Source organism: Carcharodon carcharias, chromosome 6 (assembly GCF_017639515.1).
Source record: "Carcharodon carcharias isolate sCarCar2 chromosome 6, sCarCar2.pri, whole genome shotgun sequence".
NCBI classification, from domain to species: domain Eukaryota; kingdom Metazoa; phylum Chordata; class Chondrichthyes; order Lamniformes; family Lamnidae; genus Carcharodon; species Carcharodon carcharias.
The window spans coordinates 14847428-14873988 of NC_054472.1; the positions used below are offsets into that span (position 1 = coordinate 14847428).

The 26561-nt window shown below is 43.9% G+C and overlaps 1 protein-coding gene across 1 annotated transcript in view; it reads left to right on the forward strand.

Moving 5' to 3' along the window:
* Positions 1–26561, forward strand: part of ofcc1 (orofacial cleft 1 candidate 1) — a 333910-nt gene that overhangs the window by 94186 nt on the left and 213163 nt on the right. Inside the window, exons 10-11 of the mRNA XM_041190069.1 lie at positions 2142–2259; positions 5137–5376. Coding sequence (XP_041046003.1) covers positions 2142–2259; positions 5137–5376 — 358 coding nt within the window. The remainder of the gene's footprint in view (positions 1–2141; positions 2260–5136; positions 5377–26561) is intronic.

Here is a 26561-nt window from a genome sequence, read left to right on the forward strand (position 1 = left end):
GTGTCCGCTGGTCGGGGAATCTAAAACTTGGGGCAGAGTCTCAGGGTAAGGGCCGATCATTTAGGACTGAGATGAGGAGAAATTATTTCACTCAAAGAGCTGTAAATCTTTGGAATTCTCTACCACAGAGGATTGTGGATTCTCCAACATTGGATACATTTAAGGCTGGGATGGACAGATTTTTAGTCTCTCAGGGAATCAAGGGATATGGGGAGCAGGCAGAAAAGTGGAGTCGAAGCCCAAGATCAGCTGTGATTGTATTGAATGGCAGAGCAGGCTCGACGCTCCATATGTCTTACCCCCTGCTCCTATTTCTTGTGTTCTTTCGTTAATAAGAATGGCCGCGGTGTAACATCTTTTCACAATCGTGGCGATGTTAATTTTTTGGCCCAGAGGTGTGTTGGCAGTATTACAGGGGTTTGGTTTCAACTTTGCCATCTGAACACCACCCTGGCAGAGCAGCTTGCCCACCTGTGATGGAATGCGCCTGATCTTTTGCTTCAGGCCAGGGACGGTACCTCCCCAGCTTGGCAGATAATTTCCACGTCAGCCTTGACGAACACCCTCAATTTTGCCCCTGAAATTAAGCTGCCGGCCCAGGCTGCAGGTCTGGGTGAGCGGAAGTGAATTGCAGAATCGTACAGCAAAGAAGGAGACCATTCGATCCATTGTGCAGTGTGCTGGCTCTTTGAAAGTGCCACCCAGTTAAACCCACTGTGTGTCATAGTTTTTCTTTTTAAAAAATGGCATTGTCTAGTAAGCTTGAGTATTTATTGAAAACATCTCCAGCATAACGTAGGTTAAGATTTGCAGGGTTGAACTTTCTATCGGTTTTGAGATACAAAGTTACATTTCTATTTTCCAAAATGTTTTAATTGTAGTAAAATAAAGTTCTCCCATAGAATAGGTGTCAGCTTGTCTCATTTGCTACACTCTGCATCAGGACTTCTTTCATTCAATTCTCACTCAGGCCTTGAACACATAGGCCAGGATTTTGCCGTCGTTGGGTGGGCTTGGTGGGGGTGAGCGGACGCAGTTGGGAAGCCGCCTGCCGCCCGTAATCAGGCTGTGACCATGATTTCATGCTGTCAGGCCAATTAGGGCCCACCCAGCGTGAAAGGCGTGCTGCAGAGCTCAGCGATGCCTGTGTGGGGAGGGAGGAGGGCAAGCGGGGAACTTCGCACATGCGCTCAGGGAAAGCTCCCTGAGGCACAGAGCTGCCTCAGGGAGATGAAGACTTTTGAAAATTAAAAACATAGAATTTTAAACTGTTAAAAAAAAACATATCCCCTCATGTGACTCTGCCATTAATGAAATGTTTAAAATTTTTATTTAATTTTTAACTGCTGTTGGAAACCGCTTCCCGCCCGTTGATGAGGTTTCCTATAAAATGCAAACGCTGCTTGGCCTTTTCGCCTACCCGCCAAATATAAGTTTGGACGGGCAGCGAAAATGTTCATTTAATTGGTACTTCAATGGCCTTAACAGGCCTGTTAATTGTAGGCGAGTACGCTACCGACTCACTCGCGTGACCACCGACCGAAATATCGTGCAATTGCGCGATGATGGCAGGGTGCTCGTCTGACATCATTGCGCGTCATTTTACATTCGGTTGGGCTGGGCACGTGCCCCCTGATGAGCAAAAAATGCTGGCCGTAAACCAGCGTGGCATTTATCTGCTAATAATGATGAGACATTACAACTGAGGATACATCTCACACTGCTTGTCATTCGAATAACACATTGCATGCGTTATTGTGTATGTGTGTGTGTGTGTGTGTGTTTGTGTTGGATCTTGCTGTGCACAAATTGCCAACATGTGTCGCCCCAAAAGTCACTTCACATTAAACTTAACAGGTCTGAAATCAGGTGCTACATGTATGCATTTCTTCCCTTTTTAATGGTTGCAGATCAATAAATTTAAGTTAGAAATGTTGAGATACATAAATGCTCCCGCAACAATATAATTTTAAAAATTATATATTTTTTCATTAAAAAATGCTAATTGCAGACATTGAGTGAGACCCCCCCCAAAGCTAGGTAACGAAAATTAATGTAAATACCATGTTATGCTATTTTATATTGTTTTCTGGAAAGCATGGACTCATTGCAAAATGACCACAAAATATATTACATTGCAGTGCAGAAAACCAGTTGCTGAAAGCACTCGAAAGCCGCAGAGGTGAAGTGATGGCTATGTATGGCGACCTAACTGAAGTCAAACACCAATACAGTGGTATGCAAGGCCATCGCTGGAAGGTAAGGGCAAGCAACAAGTTTCCTCCTGCAGCTTTCCATCAAAACTCTTCGTCTGAACGCAGTATCGGAAGCTGGGCTGAGTGAAGTCTTTCAGCAAGTGAGGAGCAGCTATGTCGCCATGCAAATGAGACAGGCCCGAAGATGTAATGAATCTTCTATCAACCTTTCCTACCAGGCTGACAGCTTGCTTTGAGGAAGGTTGTAAACGCAAGAGAGATTGTGGTATAATTCCTCAGACTGGCATTTCTGCCCCCCAGTCACCATTCGATTATCTTCCAAATTGCTGTGTTTCAGAGAGATAAAGATTTTTTATGGCTTGCTGACTTGAAACAAGCAGTATAGCTAGAAAAGCAATGGCAATCCTGCCATGCATAGCAATTTCATCGGTAAAAGACAAGATCTTCACTTATAAATTTCAAAACTTACTTAGGACAAGTCATTGGTGGGGGGGGGGGTTGGTGGTTGGCAATAATATAAAATATGTTTTGGCATGCAAAATTATCTAAATATATTTCTGTATGAAATTTGTTGGGGGTGTTTAATTTAGAATGTGTTTAATATCCCGAGCCTTCCTGCACCAGTAATCCTGCCTAGAGGTTTTAAAAAGATTACCTCCATTTTTCATATAATGTTAATTTTGGGTTGCAGTGAGCAAAATATTAAATTTGGATTTTTTTTGTTAATTAAAATTTTGTAATTAGAATGAAAATAATTGTCATGCAGCTCAGAGCTTTAAAAATTATATCGAAGCACACAAAAGAGGCTGGATGTTGATTCTTGTAGAATATTTCTTGTTAGAATTTATGACTTTGCAACCTTTAAACTAACTAGTGCTAGGTGGAAATCAAAGCTACATTTTAGGGGAAAAAAAGCTTAAAAAAAAAATTCCCAGGAATTGCCCGTGACGTTCTGAAAGAATATAGTTGCGTAGTAAATATTGTTTGCCACACAATGTTTAAAGCAGAAATGTTGACCCAGTTTTACAAGAACACATGTTGCGATGGATGCAGTTTTCCTATAGGGAAGCCACCTGCCTGTTACAAGTTCAGGGTCTTTCCTTAGACAGGGCTGTTGGTATAACGGTGTGAGTCGTTGCCATTGAAGAGTCTGCCCAATATCTTAACCATGTGGCAGTATTACCCGTGGGAGAGGTGCAACAACAGTACCCCAACTTGTGATCTGAGCTAAAAGTTCATCTGTTTTGCACATGCTCCTCCTCAATCGATTCAAGAAAGATCACCTGGTGTGAGTCAGTGCTAGAACTGAATTGTCACGGTTTTGTACAATGACTCGAGATAACAAAACAATAGTAATGATCAGGTTCACTTAGTTCAATCAATACTACTTATCTTCGTAAATTCCTACAAAATAATGAATGTGCTATGCATCCCCACATTGGTGGAGTGCCTTACTTGACGTGGATAGAATAGGGGTGAAAGTGGGTTTTGCCAAGCAGCCTCATTTACCAGTGGAGCTGCAAGCCTAACTACTGCTGACATAGGGCAATGTCACTCCCAACTGTCCTTGTGCATCTTAAATTCACTAAATGTCTGAACTCAGAAAAACTTGACCTCACAGCTTTCTGTCTGAAGACCTAACTACCTATTCTGGATCCGACTGTGTGCCTGATTCTCTCTCCCTGTTTCTTTTTAATCTCTCACTATCCTTGGACAGAAGGCAGGTCATTCAGACAATCCTTGCTGAGCGCCCAAAGCCATTTCCCAACATAGGCTAATGAATTGCTTATTATTTACAGTCTATGGGAAGCAACATCAAAACTTACCTCATTACCAGTTGAACAAACTATGATTTCTGTGTCTTTTTTTTTAAGTTTATGTGAAAACACTTTTATTTAAAAGGCCAACGTTTAAAATAATATTTTTTCCCAAGCTATTTTTTTGTGGAAGAATGGCACATACAAGTTTTGAAGTATGATGATGTTCTTGTATCAGGTTTAGAACCTAAAGACTATGGTCACAAACTTGAGCTCCATACACCTGTAGATTCGGCTACAGGTGCCCTTTTGGATCCAAAAGCTCTTTATGTCAGGAGAGGGGAGTTCATTGTGTTCTCTCTGACCAGGCATAAGCAGAAAGAACATGCGCATGGCTTTGCCAGGATAGTGGGCTTCCCCATGTTGTACGCTATCATCGACTAATCATGTGGCTTTGCGGGTGCTGCACCTAAACGCGGAGATGTACCGCAACAGCAGAAGTTACTACTCGTAGAATGTGTGGTCGGTGTGTGACTTTGCTCAGCACATCAAGCTGGTGAATGCCCACTATCCTGCATCAGCCCACTGTTCTTTCTGTTCAGAGACCCTACCATATCCAGTTCCAGTACCTGTTGCAGCCAGAATGTACCTCCCCTTTAGGAGGTGCAGGCTGGTTTGAAGTAGCGCAGGATAGCTCTAAGTGGTGCGAGCCATGTATGAACTTGGGACCCCTGCTGAAGTGTGCAGCCACTCAACAGCACACTTAACACTGGCTTCACGCCACTGTCATTTAGAGTTGCAAGCACTACTAAGTTTGCATGCTGTCTGTATGGCAAAGAGCAGGTAGGTTAACAGCCCATTGTAATCCCCCTGCACCCATTTCCTGGTCTAATCCAAATATTCCCCCAGCGGCTTTCAAATCTTACTGTTGGAATATGAACATAAACGCTTTCTGTATTCACCTGAAATTCCTATCTCACTTGTGTATGACGCAATAAAGAGAGAAGGAGCTCAGGTGAATATGCTTCAGATTGTTGTGCCAGGGCGCACACTCTACTGCATAAGGTGATTTTTTACAATTGGTGTTTTCCGTTTCTCCACATGTAAACGGTGTTTCCTTCAGTGCACTGTAAAAGCGTACTTACACTAAGTGTTCCACTTAGGTTGAATGGTCTGGCACACCTCAGCATGTCCAAATCCAACTGAAGTGTCTGCGAGCTGTGAAGGATAAATTGCCCAGAGGACAGTTCGCCCTCAGGATTTCTCTGTACAGATGCCTTGGGGGCCAGCCACTCCGGTGGTCTAAGTTGAAAGATCAGGACTGGGCAGGGACATCGCTACCCGTCCACCATGACGGCAACTTTTACAACATCGAACTAAGTTTCAACCAGAGCATTGCTGCGGTAAGCAATATTATTACTTCAGAAGGCTTACCCTGTCAATGAAGTGAAAGAGCAATATTTTGGCAACTAATTTATTTTGTAGCTTGCTGCACAGCAGACCAGAAGATAAGTGTTTGGAAGATGCACACTCCATGTCTCTCAATGTGTTTACTGTTCATGGTTGGATGATCAGAGAAATCACCAAGTACAGGTGCTGTGCTTTAACTTAGGGAAGGAAGTGTGCATTTTGAAGAGTTTTGTCCTGGATTGCGCTTTAAAGGCACTCCCACCATGTTAAAGACAGAGGCTGTGGGGATGTTTGTAGTGCACATCCCTCTTAGTTTTCCCAGCTCATGAGAATACAAAGCGGAGAAAATAGAGATAATGATATTTATAGGAGCTATGTGAGTTCTATTGCCTGAAAGTAGAATTATAGTAGAGCACGTAAGAATTGAAAAATGGCCTCCTATCTGGGCTCGGTCTTCTCACACTGCAGAATGAGAGAAGGCACCTTCATCGCTAACCCACGATCTATTTGCATTACAATACGGGTTTTCTTGAATTTTATCAAAAATGCTGTTGATCCCCTGAATGTTCATCTGGGGTTCTTCCTAAATCTGTGACTCCAATTCACAGTCGTTAAAATCAGGACTGATTGTGCAGCCTCCCATTGTAGCATTTTTTTAAAACCTCTAAACTTTGGTATTTCTCTCAATCTTTCCCCTGCTCTTACAACGTTTTAGGGGCTTTTGACCCAAGTTTGGTGCCATCCAGTTAACCCCTTTGGCTTTCTTTCCACGTTCGCAGTCGCCTGCTGAACAGAATGAGTTGCTCATTTGGAGGGTAAGCACTGACACGGACTAGATGGACCGAATGGCCTGTCTCTGTGTAACATTTTCCTTTGTAATATTTTCATTGCATTTTGATGATATACCAGGGCTGTTCACGTGGATCGTCTTTTGAGCAGTTGGAATTTCAGCCTTTGTACGTGACCTCTCTTTGTGTCCCACCTTCATTGTACAACGTATAAGTTTGACAGATTCTTGGTCCCAAATGATGGATTAAGCAGTGCATTGCAGGAGGGTGAACACTGGCAAGGAAGAATTGAGTAGATCAGTCCTGCCCTTGCAGAAGCACATCTATTTTTACATAATCACAGGACAAGATCGACTGTGGCTGAGCTTTATCTTTCTTGATAGATGAAGTGTTGATGGTAGAAAGCCCCACAGAGGGATAAAAAGGTGATTAAATGGAAACAATCTGCAAATTGCAAGATGTGATGCTTAAAAGCAAATTTGGCATATTCTGGATAAACCAGTTGCAAATGGCAACAGTCAACAGCATCGAATAACAAATACCATCGTGGAAGGAATATAAAACTGCAGTTGGTGGAGATCTGAAATAAAAGCAGAAAATGCTGGAAAAGTTCAGCAGGTCTGGCAGCATCTGTGGAGAGAGAAACAGAGTTAACGTTTCGAGACCACTATGACTTCTTCAGCACTTCTGGAAAAAAAACTATGGTTGAAAGCTAGTTTCAGTCATGGTGACCATGAAAATAAAAAAAAATAATAAAAAAAACCCCCCCACTAGAGCTATACCTTGAGTGCCCTACCATCCATTCTTAATTAGCACATTCGTTTAGATAATATCACCAACTTTAACTTTAACACCTATGTGTTCTATTGTACTATTGTCGTTGACATCTTTTGATGATCTGCTTCTATCACTGCTTGTTTGTCCCTACAACCACACCCCCCCCCACCTCTCTCTCTGTCTCTCTATCTCTCCGCCCCCCACACACACACCTTAAACCAGCTTATATTTCAACTCTTTCTTGGACTCGAACTCAAGTTCTGTCGAAACGTCTACTCTTTTCTTCTCCGCCGATGCTGCCAGACCTGCTGAGTTTTTCCAGGTAATTCTGTTTTTGTTATGAAACTATCATTGATTGTCCTAAAAAAACATCTGGTTCACTAATGTCCCTTTAGGGAAGGAAATCCCTTGTCTTTACCTGGTCTGGCCTACATGTGACTCCAGATGCACAACAATATAGCTGACTCTTAACTGCTCTTTGAAATGGCCTAGCAAGCCACTCAGTTCAAGGACAATTAGGGATGGGCCAGAAATGTTAGCCTTGCCAGCAATACCCACATCCCATGAAAGAATCAAAAAAAGTGTCATTTTGGATTTGAAATGTTAACTTTGTTTCTCTTTCCTGAGCTTTTCCAGCACTTTCTGTTTTTATATTAAATACCATAGTGCTTTTCTCAGCATTTTTTTTCCTGGATCTTGTGAATCTCAGGTCCATGAAGCTGACTAATCACTGAATCGATAAACTCTACAATGTTCAATGTCCCTACAATTGGCAGCTTGCTTTAGGTAATGTCCATTGTTGAAAAGGCTTAAAAAATACTGCCAATCTGTGGTTAAGAAATAAAAATTGCTTCATTTTTTCATCCGACTGAGTGTTGTAAGTGAGATTATGATACTTGGTACAACTTAAGTTCGCCTAGTTTCCAACCAGTATTGATAACATCCAACTCATCTTTCTAAAACTATAGCAATAATTCCAGGCAAGTGTAGATGCTAATGTAAGCATATTTTCATGCTTTCTTAGTAATTGGCATCCAGCTCCTTCAGTGCAAAACAGCAACACTTTAAAACAGCTGGACTAAAGACAGAGGCCCCAAGACTCTGCGGGGAAGCACACCTTGACCTAAGCGTAGCTGTGTGCCTGTTTCTGCCCTCCATCTCTAGCCCCACCAAAGCTCATGAAGCAAGTCCATGCTGTGCCCGGCTCCATCTGGGATGCCACCTCTCAGCCACAAAGTGTAGGGTTACCAACTCTATCTAAATGTTACCCAGGAGGTTTCTTCACATGACTTGCCCCCACGCTCCTGCCATTAGTCAGCCAACACACCCAACCTTGTGAGGCACTGCTTTCCTACGCCAACTAGAAAGCAAAAGGATTCATTACCCAATTGTATGATGCTTGACTGTCAGCCATAGAGCCTTTTCACCAACCCCTCTACCCACCCCCCCGACCCCCAACCCACCACCACCACCACTACCACCACCACCACCACCACCGGCCCTGTTTTCAATATTTTTTATATCTGGTAAAGTAAAATGTTCAAAGAAGATGAGAAAAAACCCAATCATTTTTTACTGTCCCAACAATTTTTCTCCAGGGTTGCACACAGCAGTGTCCTGGAGATTGAACGTCAATTCCTGGAGACTGCAGGTCAATCCTGGAAGGTTCGCAACCCTACAAAAGTGGCTGACAATATTGGCCTAAGTGCCTGAACAGAGTTGTTAGGTGGTCCTGGAAGTTTCTGTAAGATGCCCTTGCAGCCTCCTTACAAGACTTTGAAAGGCTTCAAAACTTTGGAAAAAAGATCACCAGGTGGATCGTTGGCGGCCTGACGGCCACAATCCTGGACCTGACCCTAGGTGGACCTCAAAGTTACCATGGTGATGCCCGGTATATTCGCTTTCACCAGCTGCACCGTGCAAAAGGATCTGCCAAGAGCCTTTGAGGGCCAGAAATGCAGGGGGAGTGTACTGAAAGAGTAGATGGATTTTGTACCCTGAATATTCAGTGATTTAATGTCAGATCTTGCTCCAAGAATCTGTGCTTAAAAATGTATTTTCACTTACAGCAGATTTCCTTCTTAAAGTATATGTTTCCGCACTGCTTGCCACGGTCTGTATTTTGGAATGAAGACTCCAGACAGTTGGAGTACTGATCATGCGCTTCACTGTAGCTCTCGTGTGGCTTATACTAAGAAACAATTGCTTTAAAAAATCATGGTTTATGGAAATGCTGGAAAAATGGAACCTAATATTGATAAATATTCAGTGTACACATTCATGAGATATCTTTAGTTAAAAAAGCCTTAGTCAGCTCAATGAGTATACAACTCCTTTCAAACAAATTTGTTACAATAATAGTTCTGTGGACACCAGGTAAAAATAACTCCCTATTGTAATTGTTTTAATTAAAAAGAACTAAGAACAACAGAGTAGTTTTAAATAAAGTTCTTTTTTCATTTTTTCATCCCATTCATTGCTGCACTTCAAGTTCACCCTGTGGTCCTACAAAGTGACAGATATAAAACCACGTTACGTTTATAGCTATACCACCTCATGATCAGGGAAAACCTGGTCATACTTCATGGAGTGCATAAGCATCGAATCTCTGAGATACTATAATCCTGAGAATGTTATAAGATAGCTAAGCAGAGAAGCACACATGCTTTTTTGTTGAAAAGGTAAGAGTTTTGTGTTTTTGAGTCCACTTTTACGTTTCACTCTTAGATACATAGTCCTGTTACCTTCCACCCAAAGGGCTGGGATAAGGTTGCCAACTTTGGTTGGACATATTCCTGAAGGGCCCTACCTGACTCGACTAATCCAACTCTGACCACCTGACTAGCCCCCCGAACCTGGACTAAACCCACCCCACCACTGCCAACCCTACCTGACCCAATCACCCCCCAGAATGCCCCAACTACCACTCTGAAGCCTCCCCTCCCCCGCCTGAACCCGGGCTATATCCTGACCCTGCCCAACCCGACTACCCACCCAGACCACCTGACTACCCCCCTGAACCTGGACTACCGCCCCCTATTTTACCCGGCCCAGCTACTTCCCCCAACCATCCGAGTAATTCCCCCCCTCGCTGACCATGCAACCACCACCAGATCACTCGACTACCTCCCGATCCAACCTGTCTAGCTTCCTACGTGATTACCCCTCCTGCCCTGGCCTGACTATTCCCAACCCGCCTGCCACTTCACCAACCTGCCACCCTACCTATCTACCACCTCACCAACCTGCCACCCTACCAACCTGTCACCTACCCACCTGCTGCCCTAAGCACCCACCACCAACCAGTGCTGTGAGTGATGTGTCCTATTTCACAGTCCACTGCCATGCACTGTATGAGAAGAGAGTGCTGATTGGTTCGCAAGTGGACTCTGGTGAGTAGAGGTGTTGCCATGGAGGATGCACCAGTTGATGGTGACTGACAGTTAACTGCCAAGCATTGTTTGAAATTTAAACCAGGCAGCTTGAATCTGATACCCACCTGCCACCCTACCCAGATGCCACCCTACCCACATAACACCTCACCCATCTGCCACCCTACTATTCACCCACCTACCCACACTACCACCCTACCCATTCACTCATTCATTCAATCACTGATTCACTATTAACACCAGACCTTTAAACTCACCATACTAATGCCGTAAAAAGAGGGCACGTCTTGTCTTCCCCCTGACACTACAGCACTTCGATGGAGTTCTGAAGGGCGCTGCACTCCGTATTTCTGGAGAAACTGGGCTCGGAAGACCCAGCTAGAAATGTGGAGCAGTGTCCAGGTTTGGAAGAGTTCGAATCGAGCAGCAATCCAACCATGATTGCCGCTCTGCAGGAGGCCAGGGCCATTGGTTATTGGCTCTGGTGTTGAGTGAGTGACTGGCTGTAGGTTATTTTCTGGGGGTTGGACATGTAGTTGGCATAACTTCGTTAGCTTTTAACCTTCTATCTTGTGAAGGAGTGTTCTACAACCAGACAATACTCCACCTAACTGTTCATCCAGGATCTAGTCAATCGCACCTATTGGCAGTCAAGTTAGAACAACAGTTAAGACTCAGATGCAAGCACAGCCCATCTATTATTAGAACTCAATAATCTTTCCCTTTTACACTACTTAAAGAATAAAGCACAGGTACAATAAAATTGTTAGTGGCAAAATCCAGGATTAGAATATTAACAATTTTACATTTTTCACAACTGAATTGCACCTTGCGGAGGGGATTATTGGATTTTTACTTTTCTTGCTGTAAAGCTATCAATTTCCGGATTGTCTAAATCACACATTGCATCCCTCATAGCTATATTGTCTCTCACAAATGTCACTGTTAAATCCTCGACATGCTACACAAGCCACTGTACTGATCTGCTCAGCTATTTTGCAATGCTTGATTGCACACATGCTCATAATACCAAACAAACAGAGTATCCTCCAGAGCTTTATTGATACATGAAAATCTACTTTTTCAGGAGCCATGTAAAGTGCTGTCTTTAGGTTTTGCTCAGAGTTGAAAGCTGGGCATAAAACTAGTTTAAAAACAACTTTGAACTTTCAATCGGAAAGGACATATGAAGCTGATTGTGTAACGTCAGTTGTACAGATTCTTCATTATTGCTGAAAGAGAGACTCATTTTTGTTGAAACTTTTCGGCTTCATCAGGACAATTTCGGGGGGAACAACATATTTACACTGCATGAGAAGAGAGTGCTGATTGGTTCACAAGTGGACTCTGATGGGTAGAGGCGTTGCCATGGAGGATGCACCAGTTGATGGTGACTGACAGTTAACTGCCAAGCATTGTTTGAAATTTAAACCAGGCAGCTTGACTCTGATTGGTCAAGACTTTGCCCTGGGGAATGAACCAGTCACTTTCTTTTTGGTTGAAATGGGTACAATGTGTGTACATGTTCTTCCTGTCTGCAAAGGACAGGGCCCTGTGTATTAATATATGTAGCTTCTAGTACATATAAATGCATCACACTGCAAGCCTGACTGTTAATCTTAAATTGGTTGTCAGCATGATTCTTAGCACACTGAGGATTATTTAGCAAATGTTGTCCAGTCGCGCAACAACATCTACTTTAGACACTGTGTTTTGAGTTTCTCCATTGCATGATACATAATAGATAGTACTCATTTTGATAACTTATGCAGGATTCATAATTTGTGCCCATTCTTTAAAATTCAAATGTACAGCAGAGTTAGAAGTCAATTTTAATATTCTTTTAAAAGTTTTCCCTTTCTTGTGATTATTCCAAATAAACGTTTGAATGCTGATAGCATTCCAACCCTTTTTATCCTGATGATAGTATGACGAAGTTGGTCAGGATAACCCATTTATTTGTGTCAGTCTTGCCTCAATCTCACCTGTAAGTCAGAAGATTGCAGGTTCAAGTCCTGCTCCAGGACTCGAGCACAAAGGCCAAGGCCATTGCATTGGTGGATTGGGAGTGCTGTGCTGCTGGAGGTGCTGAGATTTTAAACTGAGACTGCCATCTGCTCTCTCAGGTGGACAGAAAAGATCCTATGGCACTATTTTAAAGAAGAAAAAGGGAGTTATCCCTGGTGTCCTGGCCAATATTTATTCTTTAATCAACTAAGGGAGTATATGGTCAATATCACATTGCTGTTTGTGGGAGCTTGATGTACATATATGGGTGCTTCATTTCCCATATTACAACAGTGGTTACACGTCAAAAGTACTTAATTGGCTGTAAAGCACTTTGGGATGTCTTGGGGTTGTGAAAGGTGCTATATAAATGCAAATCTTTTTCCCTGAACTTCGTACTCTTGTAAAAGATATCTCTCTCATTGCACCTAGCAGGTGTGCTGTTCTGAGTTTGCCATTTACAATGCGAATAAATATTGGGAGTCCATTACAAAGGAAGCAACTCAAGGACCTTGAAGAATGGCCAGTGATGGAAGCCAACACAAACCTTGGAAACAACACGGCATGCATTCATAAAGCACCTTCAACATGGAAAAATTATCGTAAAGTGCACAACAGATGTGTCAGGAAAAACACATGGTGGAGAAAACATGTAGGCTCCACAGCACAGACAAGCCATCCGCCCCAACTGGTCAGTGCCAGTATTTATGCTGCACATGAGTTGCCTTCCACCCTTCTTCATCCAACCTTATCAGCATATCATTCAAAATAGACATTAGAAGGGGTAACTTAAGGCATGGCCAAAAGAAGTGGGTTTTGAGGTGGGTCTTAACAAAGGAGACCACGGAAAAATTGAGGAGTTTAGGGAAGGAATTGCAGAGCTTCCGAAGGCCTGACTGCCTATCGTGTGGTAAAAGGCGGGAGATGCATAAGAAGCTGGAGTCAGAGGAATGGAGGGTTTTGGGAGCAGTTGAGGGGTGGGGTGGGGGTTTGGTGTGTCGGTGGGCGGTGTTGTAGAAATGGCAGAGATTAGAGATGAGAATTGTAGATAGAGATGTCAAGGAAGCCGGAGCCATTGCATGTCAGTGAGGATTGAGGAATGATGGGTGAGTGGGACTTGGTGCAGATTGTATAACGGGCTATAAAATTTTAGATGACCCGAAGTTTGTGGCGAGGGGAGGATGGGAGGCTGGCAAGTCATTATGGGTGACGAAAGCATGCATGAAGTGTTAGCAGCACATGGAGGCAAACAACGTTACAGAGATAAAAGTCAGCAGTCTCAGTGGTGGTGAAGATGGTCGTACGTTCAGCTCAGGACAGAAAATGATGTTAAGTTTGTGAATAGTTTAGTTTCTGCCTGAGATAGTAACCAGGGAGAGTGGTGTAGTCAGTGGTGAGGACCCAGAGTTAGTAGCCGTGTCTTGTCCATATTTAGTTGATAATTGAGAATAAGTGACTTGGAACTCCATACCAGACCACCAGGTAGATGCAGTAGTGCAGGGGCAGTAGCATGGTGTTTAGTAACCCAAAGAGCTGGATTAGTGATCTGAGAGACATAAATTCAAATCCCACCATGGCAGTTTGTGAATTTAAATTCAATCAATTAATTAAAATCTGGAATAAAAATATAATATCAGCAATGGTGATATTGAATGATATTCAATGGTGACCATGAAGTATGTGGATTGTCATTTTAAACAAAAACCCATATGGTTCAGTAATGTTCTTCCAGGAAGGAAATCTGCTGTTCTTACCTGGCCTGGTCCGTATGTGACTCCAGACTCTCAGTAATGTTGTTGAGTCTTCATGGCCCTCTGAAATGGCTTAGAAAGTTACTCAGTTATGTCTGAGATGATGAGTCACTACAACCTTCTCAGAGACTCAGAATAAATGCTGACCCTGCCAGTGATGCTCACACTCCATAATGAATAGTCATGAATAAAGTTTCATTGTTTGGTGAGGAAGACCATTTTACCCACCTTTGTTCATCTATTCAGAAAAATCCTAGGGGTTAACTTTGATTGAGTTTCTTCTTCTCATTCTGTGGCTGTACCTTCCCTTGCCACTGTTCCACTCAGGCCCTGGGAATCTGGGTGGCAGGCAGTTAGGTGCAATGTTGTGGAAGGATTTGCAAGCAACACAGGGGCCACAACTTAAACACTCCTCTGTGGCCTCCCCCCACCTCTGCCATTTAACTGGGCGATAGTAGAAAACAGAAAGCCGACTGCTGGCTTTAAGTCTTCCCCAATTTTAATTTCTATTGACTTCACTGTAAATGAAGATCAAGGGAGAAGTAAAAGCTGCTGATTTGTTATAAACTACTGCACAAAGTCAAAATGGTCCCCCTACAGCCCCCACCCCCTAAATGGATCCTGCTATGCTAATAACAGTGCCTTGAGTTGATCACTGTTTTTGAGAAGAATTTTCTGACATTAATCCTAAACTTTTCTTTTAATAGTTTGAAGCTGTGTCTTCTTCCTTTGTTGTCACAGTTTAGTTTGACACCTTATTCCACACCTATCTCCCCTGTACCTTTCACTATCTTATATATTTATATAAAGCCTCCTCTTCCACCTCCTTTCAAGGCCAAAAACCTTCTGAAGCAAGGAATCTTCCCTGAGTTGCCTCCAGGGCTCCATTGTCTCCCTTGTGTCTCCGTGACCAGAATTGGATATGCTACTCAAGGTGTAGTTTGACTAGCACGCTGTCAGTTTGAACCTGATTTCCTCTGTCTTGTACTCTACTCTTTTGATGATGTAATTCAACATTCTTTTAGCTTTGTCAGCTGTGCTAGAGGCATTGGACATGTTTAATGTTGAATCCACTAAAATCCTTAAATCCCTCTTACCCCAAGGTATTTCAACACCATTCACAAAGTGCATAGCCCGTCTATTTTATCCTCCTATATGCAATATGTTCTACCTGGTCCATGTTAACCTTCATTTTAGGGAAAATCTTTGGAATTGAAGACAACTAGTCTCTCACTCTTAACAATAAAGCAACCAAAAAGGATACTAATTGCAAGAGGAAAAGGGTGATTCTGAATGAGTAAACAGGGATGTTAAGTGTCCATAGAGTGCCAAGATGGGCTTATTCTGCAGCCACATTCAGGTACAGCAGCACCGTTGGTGGGAGGCCCTAATTACAGTGTGACAAGTTTACATAGGGAGCTTCCATTATAACTGGAGACACAAACGTTTAGAATGGAAATATAAGAATAAGGACAGGATGGCTGTGGTCTTAATGGTGTGAGGACCCATCCAAAATATTTAAATGTCTCTGTCCCTGGAAAATGGTGCAAACTCAAAGGGCATGACTCGCACAAGCCCAAAGTCCTGCCCCATAATACTTATAGTTGCAGAGGAAACACAGATATTTGGTCAGCTGGTGGAAAATACACTTTAATGCAAATCAGCATGAAGTTGCCACTCTGGTATCCTTTGGTTTTCAGCACAGATTATGTTTGGGCTGATGTTTCCAATTAGAATTGGCCACTTCATATTTCTCATGAGCAGCTTATCTGCGCCAATTGATGCGTTAATGAGAGGGTAGATCAACGTTAATTCAAACACAGAGCTGATTTCCCTCTTGGTATTGTTCAACATTTTTTTTTGTGTGTGGCAAATTAGAAGTAACTGCTGATTTTATATGCCTTATCATCAAAAGGACCTTTTTTTCCACTTTTGATATGGCAGTAAATTTGAGCATTAATCAGACCTTAATGGCAATAATGAAATTAATAACCTTAGCCATCCAGCAATTAGTCACTTGGCCTCTCTAAATTAGCTTGCCATTGTTTTTGCCAGCTCTGAATTCCACAAAATAATTGAGGTCCAGGAGAAGGAATTCAGCCATGCTTTACAGAAGGAGAGGCTGTTGACAGAAGCAGCTTTGGAAATAGCGTGAAACCACAGGCTGAACTTTTCAGCCCTGATCATGGCAGGCATGGAGGCGGCTGGGGGCAGTATTTCACACGGCTGGCTATTGTGCCGATTCCTGCCCCCAAGGCCATTATCCCGTAGATGAGATGGATGGGCAGCAGGGCTAACAGGGCCCTCAAGTGGTGGGTGGCCTATTCAAAGAATTAAAGGCCTATTAAAGCTGACTAGAACTTTCCAGAACCCTTCCAGGTCCCTGGAGGCGCTGTGAAACAGGGCAGCTGTGGCAGGCCAGAGCGGGTGTCAACACTCCAGGTAGGCTGAGAGGCCTTCTCTGACTTCCTGGCTTCAAGCTGCAGCCACAGGCTGCCATGTTGAGCAGTTCTGCCCATCTCCACCTCTCTCCCCAACAATGACAGCCAGGCTGCTGAGGGCGTTTTTTTATTTTAACTTGTGAAAAAGTTGGAGAGAGATGCCTCCATCTTGACTCCCTCATTTACCTGCGTAGGCAGCCTGCCGCTGCTCTGAGTGGGAGAGCCTCCTATTGGCCTTCCAGTTTCCAGAGCCTGCCTGCCATCCTTAATTGGACAGCAAATCCTCTCCCTGGCCGCTAACTGGCCAATTCATAGAAAATCGCAGGTGGGTGACACAGTGCCGTCTTCTGACCCCCAATTGAGCTGGACAGTCAGGCGCTGCAGCTCATGGGAAAACCCTGCCCTTTACTTAGGTCTTGGAAGTATGCATGCTCAACCATTGGTGGCCGTTAACCATAGACTGAAGGGCAACATTGAATGGGAATGTACAACCGCGGAAAGTCTTCGAGTAGAGTGAAACGCCCCACCATGAACAAGATCAGCTCCAACTGGAAATCTTGATGTGCAGATGGATGGGGGAGTTCAGAAACACTTTAGGCTGAGTCTCACAGCCAGGGGAGCAATGGGCCTCAGCCTAGCATGTTAAGCTCAATCAAGGAAACTCTAAAGACCACAGATTGTATTTTTGCATGAGGAGAAAGACTTGCATTCAGACAACACCTTAGACAACTTCAGGATGTCACAACGTGCTTTCCAGCAAATTGAGTACTTCTGAAATATAGACATTAGGGAAATACAACAGCATACGCACAGCAAGCTCCCACAAATGCTTATGTGATAATGACCTTATAATCTGTTGAATCGAGGTTGTTGAGAGATAACTATTGGGCAGGACACCACAGAATCATTTACATCCACCTGAGAGGGCAGATGGGATCTCAGTTTAACATTGCATCTCAATGGTGGCATCCCTGACAGTGCAGCACCCATTTAGTACCTCACTGGAGGGTCAACATGGATTTTGTGCTTAGGTTTCGAACCTATATCTTTCTAACTCAGGTGAGAGTGTTACTGAACAACAGCTGACACCTAAGTAGCAGAAGGGGGCAAGGAGGAGGAAACATTTGCAGAGCTCAGGGGAATAGGTAGGGGAGTGGCACTATGTGAATTTCTCTTGCAAAGAGCCAGAGAGCCAGCACAGGGGCCAAATGACCTCCTTCTGTGCTGCAGCCATTCTTGATTCTATGAGAGAAACAAAAAGTATTTTTTAATCATTCATGGGAAGTGGGCATCACTGGCTAGTGCCAGCTAGGCAGAGGGCATTTAAGAGTCAACCGCATTGCTGTGGGTCTGGGGGAATAGACCAGGTAAGAGCAGCAGATTTCTTTCTCTAAAGGACATTAGTGAACCAGATGAACAATCAGCAATGCTTTTAATCAGACTATTAATTCCAGATTTTTATTGAATTCAAATGTCACCATCTGCTATGGTGAGATTTGCACTGAGGTCCCCAGAGAATTACCCTGGGTCTCTGGAATACTAGTCAAGTGATAATACCACTACGCCATCAGCTCCCAGGGAGAGGCACAAGGGAAGATTAACAGAGGAGCAAAAGAGAGGAGACAAGAAATATATCATCAGGGAATAGGAAGATTTTGCATGTGTATGGGGAAAGAGCAGGGGAATGGGATTAACTGGGCAGCTCTTTCAAAGGTCCAACACAGGCATGATGGGCTGAATGGCATCCCTCTGTGCTGTATCATTCTCTGATTCTGTGAAACAGCAACTTGAAGAAAGCAGAGACAAGTAAGAGAGGCACTTATTCTCCGACTAACCGTGTACAACACCATGGGCGTATTATAAAAATGTAATTAAATATATTGCATTCCTTCTCAGAGGGATAAAAATTATAATTTGTAATGCTTATAAAATTATTTCAAAATACACAATTACGTAAAAATGAAATTCTCTGTTATTGGCAAGGCTGAATAATTTAATTTGCACAATGGCATGCATGCCTTTTATGCTTTATATGGCTGGCTTCCAGTACCTCATTTGATGTATTGATCTGGTACTTCCCTACCTTAAACAAATGCAATTTGTACACTTATTGCCCTATAGGAGACTTCTCTTGCTGATTTTCTCTTGCCTGAGCTGGCAGCAACATCTGGGTTTTCACCTGGATCTTACCCTCCAAGTCACACACCATCCCTGACTTGGAAATGCACTGTCGTTCCTTCACTGTCACTGGGTCAAAATCCTGGAACTCCCTCCCTAACAGCACTGTGGGTGTACCTACACCATACGGACTGCAACGGTTCAAGAAGGCAGCTCACCACTGCCTCCTCCAGAGCAACGAGGGATGGGCAATATATGCTGGCCCAGCCAGCGAAGCTCACATCCATGAATGAATTAAAAATAAACAATGGCACCTTACCTTCCCAGGCTTTGGTGTCCATTCCCTCATGATTTCTCTGACTGCATCGCAATAAATTGTGTGGTAACCCTGGGCAGAATTTTCACCGTAGGTTTGAGGGACCCCCCAAGTCATTGCCAAATGGGGGTCAGGAGCCCACACTGGAAACAGTCATCCCTCTCTGATTTATCCGAACACACAAACATACGAATTAGGAGCAGGAGTAGGCCACTCAGCCCCTCGAGCCTGCTCCGCCATTCAATAAGATCATGGCTGATCTGATTGCAACCTCACCCCTGCCTAGCCCTGACATCCTTTTGCCCCCTTGCTTATCAAGAATCTATCTACCTCCGCCTTAAAAATATTCAAAGGCTGCTTCCACAGCCTTTTGAGGAAGAGAGTTCCAAAGACTCAGTCCCCTGAGAGAAAAAGTTTCTCCTCATCTCTGTCCTAAATGGCCGACCCCTTATTTCTAAACAGTGGGTCTTGGTACTAGATTCTCCCACAAGAGGAAACATCCTCTCACATCCACCCTATCAAAACCCCTCAAGATATTGTATGTTTCAATCAAGTCGCCTCTTACGCTTCTAAACTCCAGCCCGTGCAATCCTTGCTCATAAGATAACCCACCCATTCCAGGTATTTGCCCCAAATTGGTCAAATACTGGCTTGAGAGTGGACTCGCCACCCAATTAAGGACAGCAGGTGGGATCTTGGAGGTCCACCAGTGCAGAAGAAGCAGTGGGAGGTGCCCGCCATCTCCAACTTTTTTAATTTAAAAAAAAAACTCCCTTCAGCAACTGAGGGTGGATGTTAAAGATTCCACAGCACTACTCGAGGAAGAGCAGGGAGCTCTTCCTGGTGGTCCTGGCCTATATTTATCCTTCAACTAACATTGTGGAGGGGGATAATGACCCAGGGGTGGGATGGAGCTGGGGAACCCACCAGCAGCACAGATGTCTCTGTCCGCCAATGTACAATTGGTGTTTCAGCCAAAGTAGGGGTGGTGGAGTGGGACATGCTTCAAGAAATTTCACCTCCATGCATGACCAAAGCTTTTAGGCTTTCTCGCCTCTGAACCAGAATGTCATCGCTCAAGTCCCACTCGAGAAACTTGAGCGAGTAACCTAGGCTGACAATCCACTGAGGGTGGATGTTAAAGATTCCGCAGCACTACTCGAGGAAGAGCAGGGAGCTCTTCCTGGTGGTCCTGGCCTATATTTATCCTTCAATTAACATTGTTGCAATAGTTTCATTGATAATTTATCTCACTGATGTTTATGGGACCTTAATGCCTGAAAATATTTTATGTTTCCCTATATTACAGCGGAGACTATGGGCTGGATTTTCCACGGGGCCAGGGAGACTTGGTGGTGGTGAAAAAATGGTGGCCGGGATTTCAGGGATTTCCAACCCCACTCCTGGCACCCCCCAGTTTTCACCAGTGCGGGTTAAAGGTGCATGGGCTGGTGCAGGTCATGAGCCCGAACCCTGCAATCCCAGGCCAGCTCCATAACAACGGCAGGCGTTTCCTAGTCCCCCACAATTTTCACCAAGCCAGGCTAGTTTTTAAAGGGCTCGTGGTACATGGACCCTCAGAGGTGTCGTGAACCATAGGGTGGAATTTTACCGCCCTGTTGTGACAAGGGCAGGACGGTAAAACGCGGCAAGCCATTCAAAACCCAAATGACTTCAGTGGGACTGGAAAATCCCACTGGAGGGAGGGGCTGTAAAGTTCTACTATAGTCTGGATGTGGGAACCTTTTGAGAGGTAAGTTCACATGGTCTTACCCCATGCCCCTGTGACAAACTATGCCCCTCTGCCCACACCCCCCCCATTGTTCCCCATACCCTCCATGCCAGGCTATGCTGCACCACCCATCCCTCATGGCCCCTCATACCCTCCATGCCAATCTATAGCACTTCCATGCCCACTCATCCACTATACACTCTGTATAGAACCAATGACTCCTAGAGTAACAATAGGATGTGTGAAAATGCTTTAAAAAAAACCTTTCATTTGTAACTTTCAACTTTCTTAAAACAACTCCTTTCACTACAACCTTAACAGTGTTAATCATCCAGACCCTTTTAACTATCAATAGCAGAAACTGCAAACACTTGAAACCTCTCTATTTTGTGCAAACAAATATTGTGCAATTGACAGATTAGATCACAAAGCAAGAGCTGTCAATCAAGCTTTGTTTTCCCTGATTCAACAGAATAATGGATGCCTGGACTCTCAACCAAACCTCATTATGCATCCTAGGCTGAGAGCCCAGACATCCATTAATCTGCTGAAACAGCTTTGCCCCAGGGAAAACATTGCCTGATTGACAGCTCTTGCTCTGTGATTTATTCTGTCGATTGCACAATATTTGTTGACACAAGATATGGAAGTTTCAATGCTTGCAGATTGATACTTTAAAGGGGTTGGATGATTATCACTTTCACAGGACTCTCCTGAAAGGAGTTTTTTTTAAGAAAGCAGAAAGTTATGAATGAATGACCTTTTTTTAAAGATTTTTTCAGCCATCCTGTTATTACTATAGGGTTCATTTATTTGGTACAGGGTGTATAGTGGGTGAATGGGCATGGAAGTACATTGCTTGACATAGAGGATAGGAGGAGCAATTGGAGGTGGGTGGGAGCATGAGTTGACATGGAGGGGCATGGGAAGTGTGTGGGGAGGGGGGAGGAGGGGTGGAGGCGAATGGCGAGGGTGAGAGGGCTGTTCTTTTGCTGTCAGTATTACAAATGGGACAAAGACCCAGAGCATCAAGCTGGGCCTTTTAAACCACCCGCCTTGGCACCCTCCAGCCCTTGTGGCTGCCTCTCAACTCTTTCCGGGGGGTGGCATGCTCGAATCCAGTTAGCACTGGCACCCCACCCAGAACGAAAATCCCTTGTTTGCTGGCACTTCCTCCCGAGGCGGGGGGCCAAGCTGAGAAATTTCCCAACTCCTCCTACCCGCCTCCGGATTAAAAATCCAGCCCTGTCCTTCAAAATACACTCAACCGACTGTGAAGCAATTTGAAGGTTCCGGAAGGTGCTCTGTAAATGCAAGTCCTTTCTTTCAAGATCCTTTCCAACAAACTCGAGGTTAAATTCTCAACCCCTTATTTCAGCCAGGTATCATTTAAAATATTATTAAATTTCCAATTAGGTCAGAACGGATCTTTGTCCAACACCCCTGATTAGCTGCAGCGCTTTTTAAAAATCTAACATTTCGTTGAGGTTATTTATCGAGAATTGATTACTCCTTTCTCAAAGGAAAGGATGGAAGTTTAGTAGCTTTTTTTTTCCTTCTGAGCTATTGTTGGGATTTAGAAGAATTTTTAAAAATTAAAAACTGGGAAGCTGTTTTGAATGTCATTTCTGGAAGTTTTGTACCAAAAGGTTATAAAAGTTGGAAAACTCATTAATTGCTTTAAAGAAGAATGTGAAGACTGGCTCTGGCTAAGAGGTGATGGTAGACTCCTGGTTATTTCAGCACCGCTGAGCTCTTAGCAGCTCCCTTGCCTTCTGTGGGTCCTCTCCTGACTGAAGAGCCTAATGCGAGACAGGGGGCATGTTTACAAAACTGGCTGTTCACGCTGTTGCTGGTGGTGCTCGGTGGAACTCCCGCAGCTGTGCCACCTCTGGCCTTCCCTTGGGCATGTTGGACGATGCAAGTCTGGCGTAAGGCGGTCCTTAAAGCATGCCGAACCAAACCTCAGCTCTGTTGGACGGTGAGTCAGCCGCAGGGTTTTCCCAAGAGGGGTGGCCTGCAAAGTAAAAGTTTGTAAGGCTCTTTTTTTAGGGTGTTTTTTTTTTAACCCTTTGTACTGACCACCTTGATCGAAAAGAAGTAAGTGGGTGCTAATCTCAGGATTCTCTTTCAGCATTCACATATCCTTAATCTGCACTTCTAATGGTTCCAGGCACTACCTTCTCAAATGCTCCCCAATCCCAGGACCCCTATTCCACACATTCCAGATCCCACTGTTCCCAGAATGACAGGAATCCCTTCTGAGAGCTTAGGTCTTAGAACTGCCTGCAAAGTACTACTGAACCCAACAACCTTATCCCAAGACACCAGGCCCTCAATGCTAATAAATTAGTATCTAAGATAATACTATTCGATGTAACACCTCTCTTTAAAGAATCCCTGGTTCACCGTGAACAGTAACTTAAGAGATTTGCATTTATACAAAATCATGCAGTTTTCATAAAAATATTTAAATGCGTGCTGAAATATTTATGTCAGAATGACATTTATTTCTCCCCTTTGGGATCTCTAAATGGCTCATTCACTTTTGATTTTCCTCTGGGTAATTTGCCACTTCCACTTCCTTCTCTCTTCTCTGATGGATTAGCTAAATTTGCATAGGGAGCTTTTCTCTATGATCTATGATGTGCCCACTCAGGAGCGAGTTTCAGGTGAAAAATTTCAGCTAAGTTGTGAAGTGCTAGGTTTTAGGAGGAAGAATGAAGAGAGGCAATATAGGCCCAATAGCACCATAGTAAATAGGGCCCAGGAACAGAGGCCAGGGTGTCTCCATACACAGATCTTTGACGATGGTAGGACACAGCGATAAGGCTGTTAAAAAAGGATGCAGGATCATTAGTTTTAGAGGCATAGGGCTGGATTTTTGTGAACAAGGTGAGTAGCTCCAATCTCTTGCCTTGGCAGACCCAACCCAATATAAAGGGCCCCATCACACGCAATTTTCACTCAGGTGAGGCTGGGGCATGATTGAGTTGGGCCTGTCGCCTCTGGAGGCCACTCGGAGGCTGCCACACACAAAAAAAAAGGTATTGAGGTCGGCTAGTTAAAAGGCCCACCTCGGTTTTCTGAGAATTTGGCCAGTTTACAAAGGGCAACAGGGGAAAGGTGCGGGAGCGGGCGGGTGGGCTTCCAATCGGTGCCCCCGGTTGGGGGAGGGGGGGAATCTTCCATTTTATGTGGGCGGTCCAATTAAGGCCTGACCAGTGTGAAGTCCGCCAGGAGGCGCTATGCGCTCCCTATCCGGATGGGTGGTGGTGGGGGGGGGGGGGGATTCCCTCAGCTGGGAGTGTACTCTTTCACGCACGCGCGCACAGATTTCCCTGAGGCTAAGTGCTGCCTCGGGGAGATCAGCTCAGATTTTAAACTTATAATAAAGCTGAGAAAAAAATGTCCCTGCCATGTCCCCTCATGTGACACTGTCACATGAGTTGGGACATGCCCATGACTTTTATTTTAAAATATTGTGAGATTTTTAAATCCTCATGAAACCTCATCCCGCCCGTGGATGAGGCTTCATGCTTTTTCAGAAGCCCTCCAGGGCTCCCGGCCTGCCCCACCAACCTTAAGGTTGAACAGGCAGGTCCATTAATGACTTCAGATACTCTGTTAATGGCTTCAGTAGGCTGTTGACAGGTCGTTGGGTGCGCAGCTGACTTGGCTGTGCACCCGCCAAACTGAAACTCTGAACGACACGCCATGCATCCTGATATCACCCCGCATCATTTTACGTGTCGGCGAGCGGGCCCCACCCCCGCTCACCAACCGGTAGATATATGTAAAATTCTATTAAGCCCTCTAGCTCTCACCCCCTACCCACCCTATGCCCTCTCCATACCATCTCACACACCCCCCTTGCCCCCTCCATAGCCACTCACCCAGTATCCACTAGACACCTCAGGAGCCATGTGGAAATGAGATAAGATAAACTTCTAGCACTCTAATAGAGCCCTCACTCATACGCACTTGATCCAGAGAAAAATCTCTCATTCATGAAACACATTCAAAGATCTTAAATCCCCTCAAGCGGTCAATCTGAAGTAACTTCTATTCAGTAACTAAATCAATGAAAGTTAATTCATTAATAGCCTCTTAAAACTGTCAATCAAAATGTGAGCTCAGCCTTCCTCCCCCTCCCACCTCATGACCACCCCCCCCCCACCCCCCCCCCCCCCCCCCCTAGCTGAAATAAATGATTTTTGGCCTTTTGAACTTCAGTCAAGCATTCATAAAGAGTTCAGCTGTAATAACAGCTCTTGGCAATGTCAACAATGAAGTCTGTTGAAATGGTATTTTTTACACTGCACTAAATGGCCTCTAGCAACATGTGATTTTTTTTTACCCAACTGATAGCTATAGCCTAGTTTTTTCATCTTTAAAGGGCTGGAGATTTAAGTAACTTCAGATCATGGCCGTTAAACAAATCTTATTCCACCCTTCAGGAATGTTTCTGTTTCCTCCATAAATTCTTGACTCCCACACTGCGGGCTAAGGCCCTTTGAACAGTGAAAACGGGGTCTGTTTATACTCAAAAAATATTTTCAATGGCTCAGTAGATTCGTGTTCCATGCCTATGTGATTCATGCCCCATCCATTTTCCCTACTGGTGAAAATTGACTCATCCAAAAATAGGGACATCTGGGTCCCACCACTATTTTTAAAGGTCTTCAGGGTCGTCCTGGAAGTTATGATAAACTTTATAACTCAAGGGTTAGACTAAGCTGGAATATTGTGCCACCTTCTGTAAGTGTATCAAGACCTTGGAGAGTGTGTTGAGGGGATTTTACCAGGTCGGTGAGGGACTTCAATTATACGGAGACACTAGAAAAGCTGGGATTGTTTTTCTTAGAGCAGAGAAGGCTAAGGGGAGATGTAAGGGGTGCTTACAATTATGAGGGGTTTTGACATGGTATGTAGGGGGAGACCTGCAAGAAGTTCAGTAACCAGAGGACACAGGTTTAAAGTAATTGGCAAAGAACCAAAGGGGAAATGAGGAAGACGAGTTTTATTTGGTGAGTTGTTACTATCTGGAACGCATTGCCTGAAAGGACAGTGGAAGCAGATTCAACTGTAAATTCCAAAAGGGAATTGGATGTATGTTAGAGCAGGAAACATTTACATTGTATGGGGGAAGAGTAGGGGAGTGGGACTAATCAGAAACTCTTTCATGGAGCTGGCACAGGCACAATGGGCCGAATAGCCTCATGTGTTGCATGAAGTTGTTGTTCTAAGTTTGAGATAAGCCAGGTGGAGTCTTGCATCATCAGCTAAAGTTAAATGATCATCAGGTGAGTTGGTCGGCTGCATGGTGGGGGGAACACATTCCCCTAGAAAACATAATGATGCACAGTATACTGCACATAAAATTTAGGTGGCTGTTTCAGAGGATGTAGTCAGTGCTTCTGGTAACGTGCTAAGCATCACATATGTTTAGTTCAGTTTCTGATAACGGTGTGCCCTGCATGCTGAAATAATTTAGTGGAGTTTTAATTAAACACAGGCATTTTAATTGTTTTAACCACATCCTGGAAACAAGCTTCAGAGTAATACTATTAATGTAATCAAACATGGAACATTTAATTAATTCTCCATTGTAAATATATTCAAAATAATGTCAGATTGGATCTTTTTCCTGTCACTTTGATAATCCAACTTTAATGAATTGTTGCTGTTTGTTGGAGGCCAGAACTGATAATAAACTTGTTTCTTAAGGCAAACGGTTTGAAGCATTTCCTGTGTTGGGTTCCTGGACAGTCAATAACTTGCATTTTTTAGTGCTTATTTTTTCTTGAATTTAGTACCTGTAATTTTTTGGCTTCATTGCATTTTGTGTTTTTA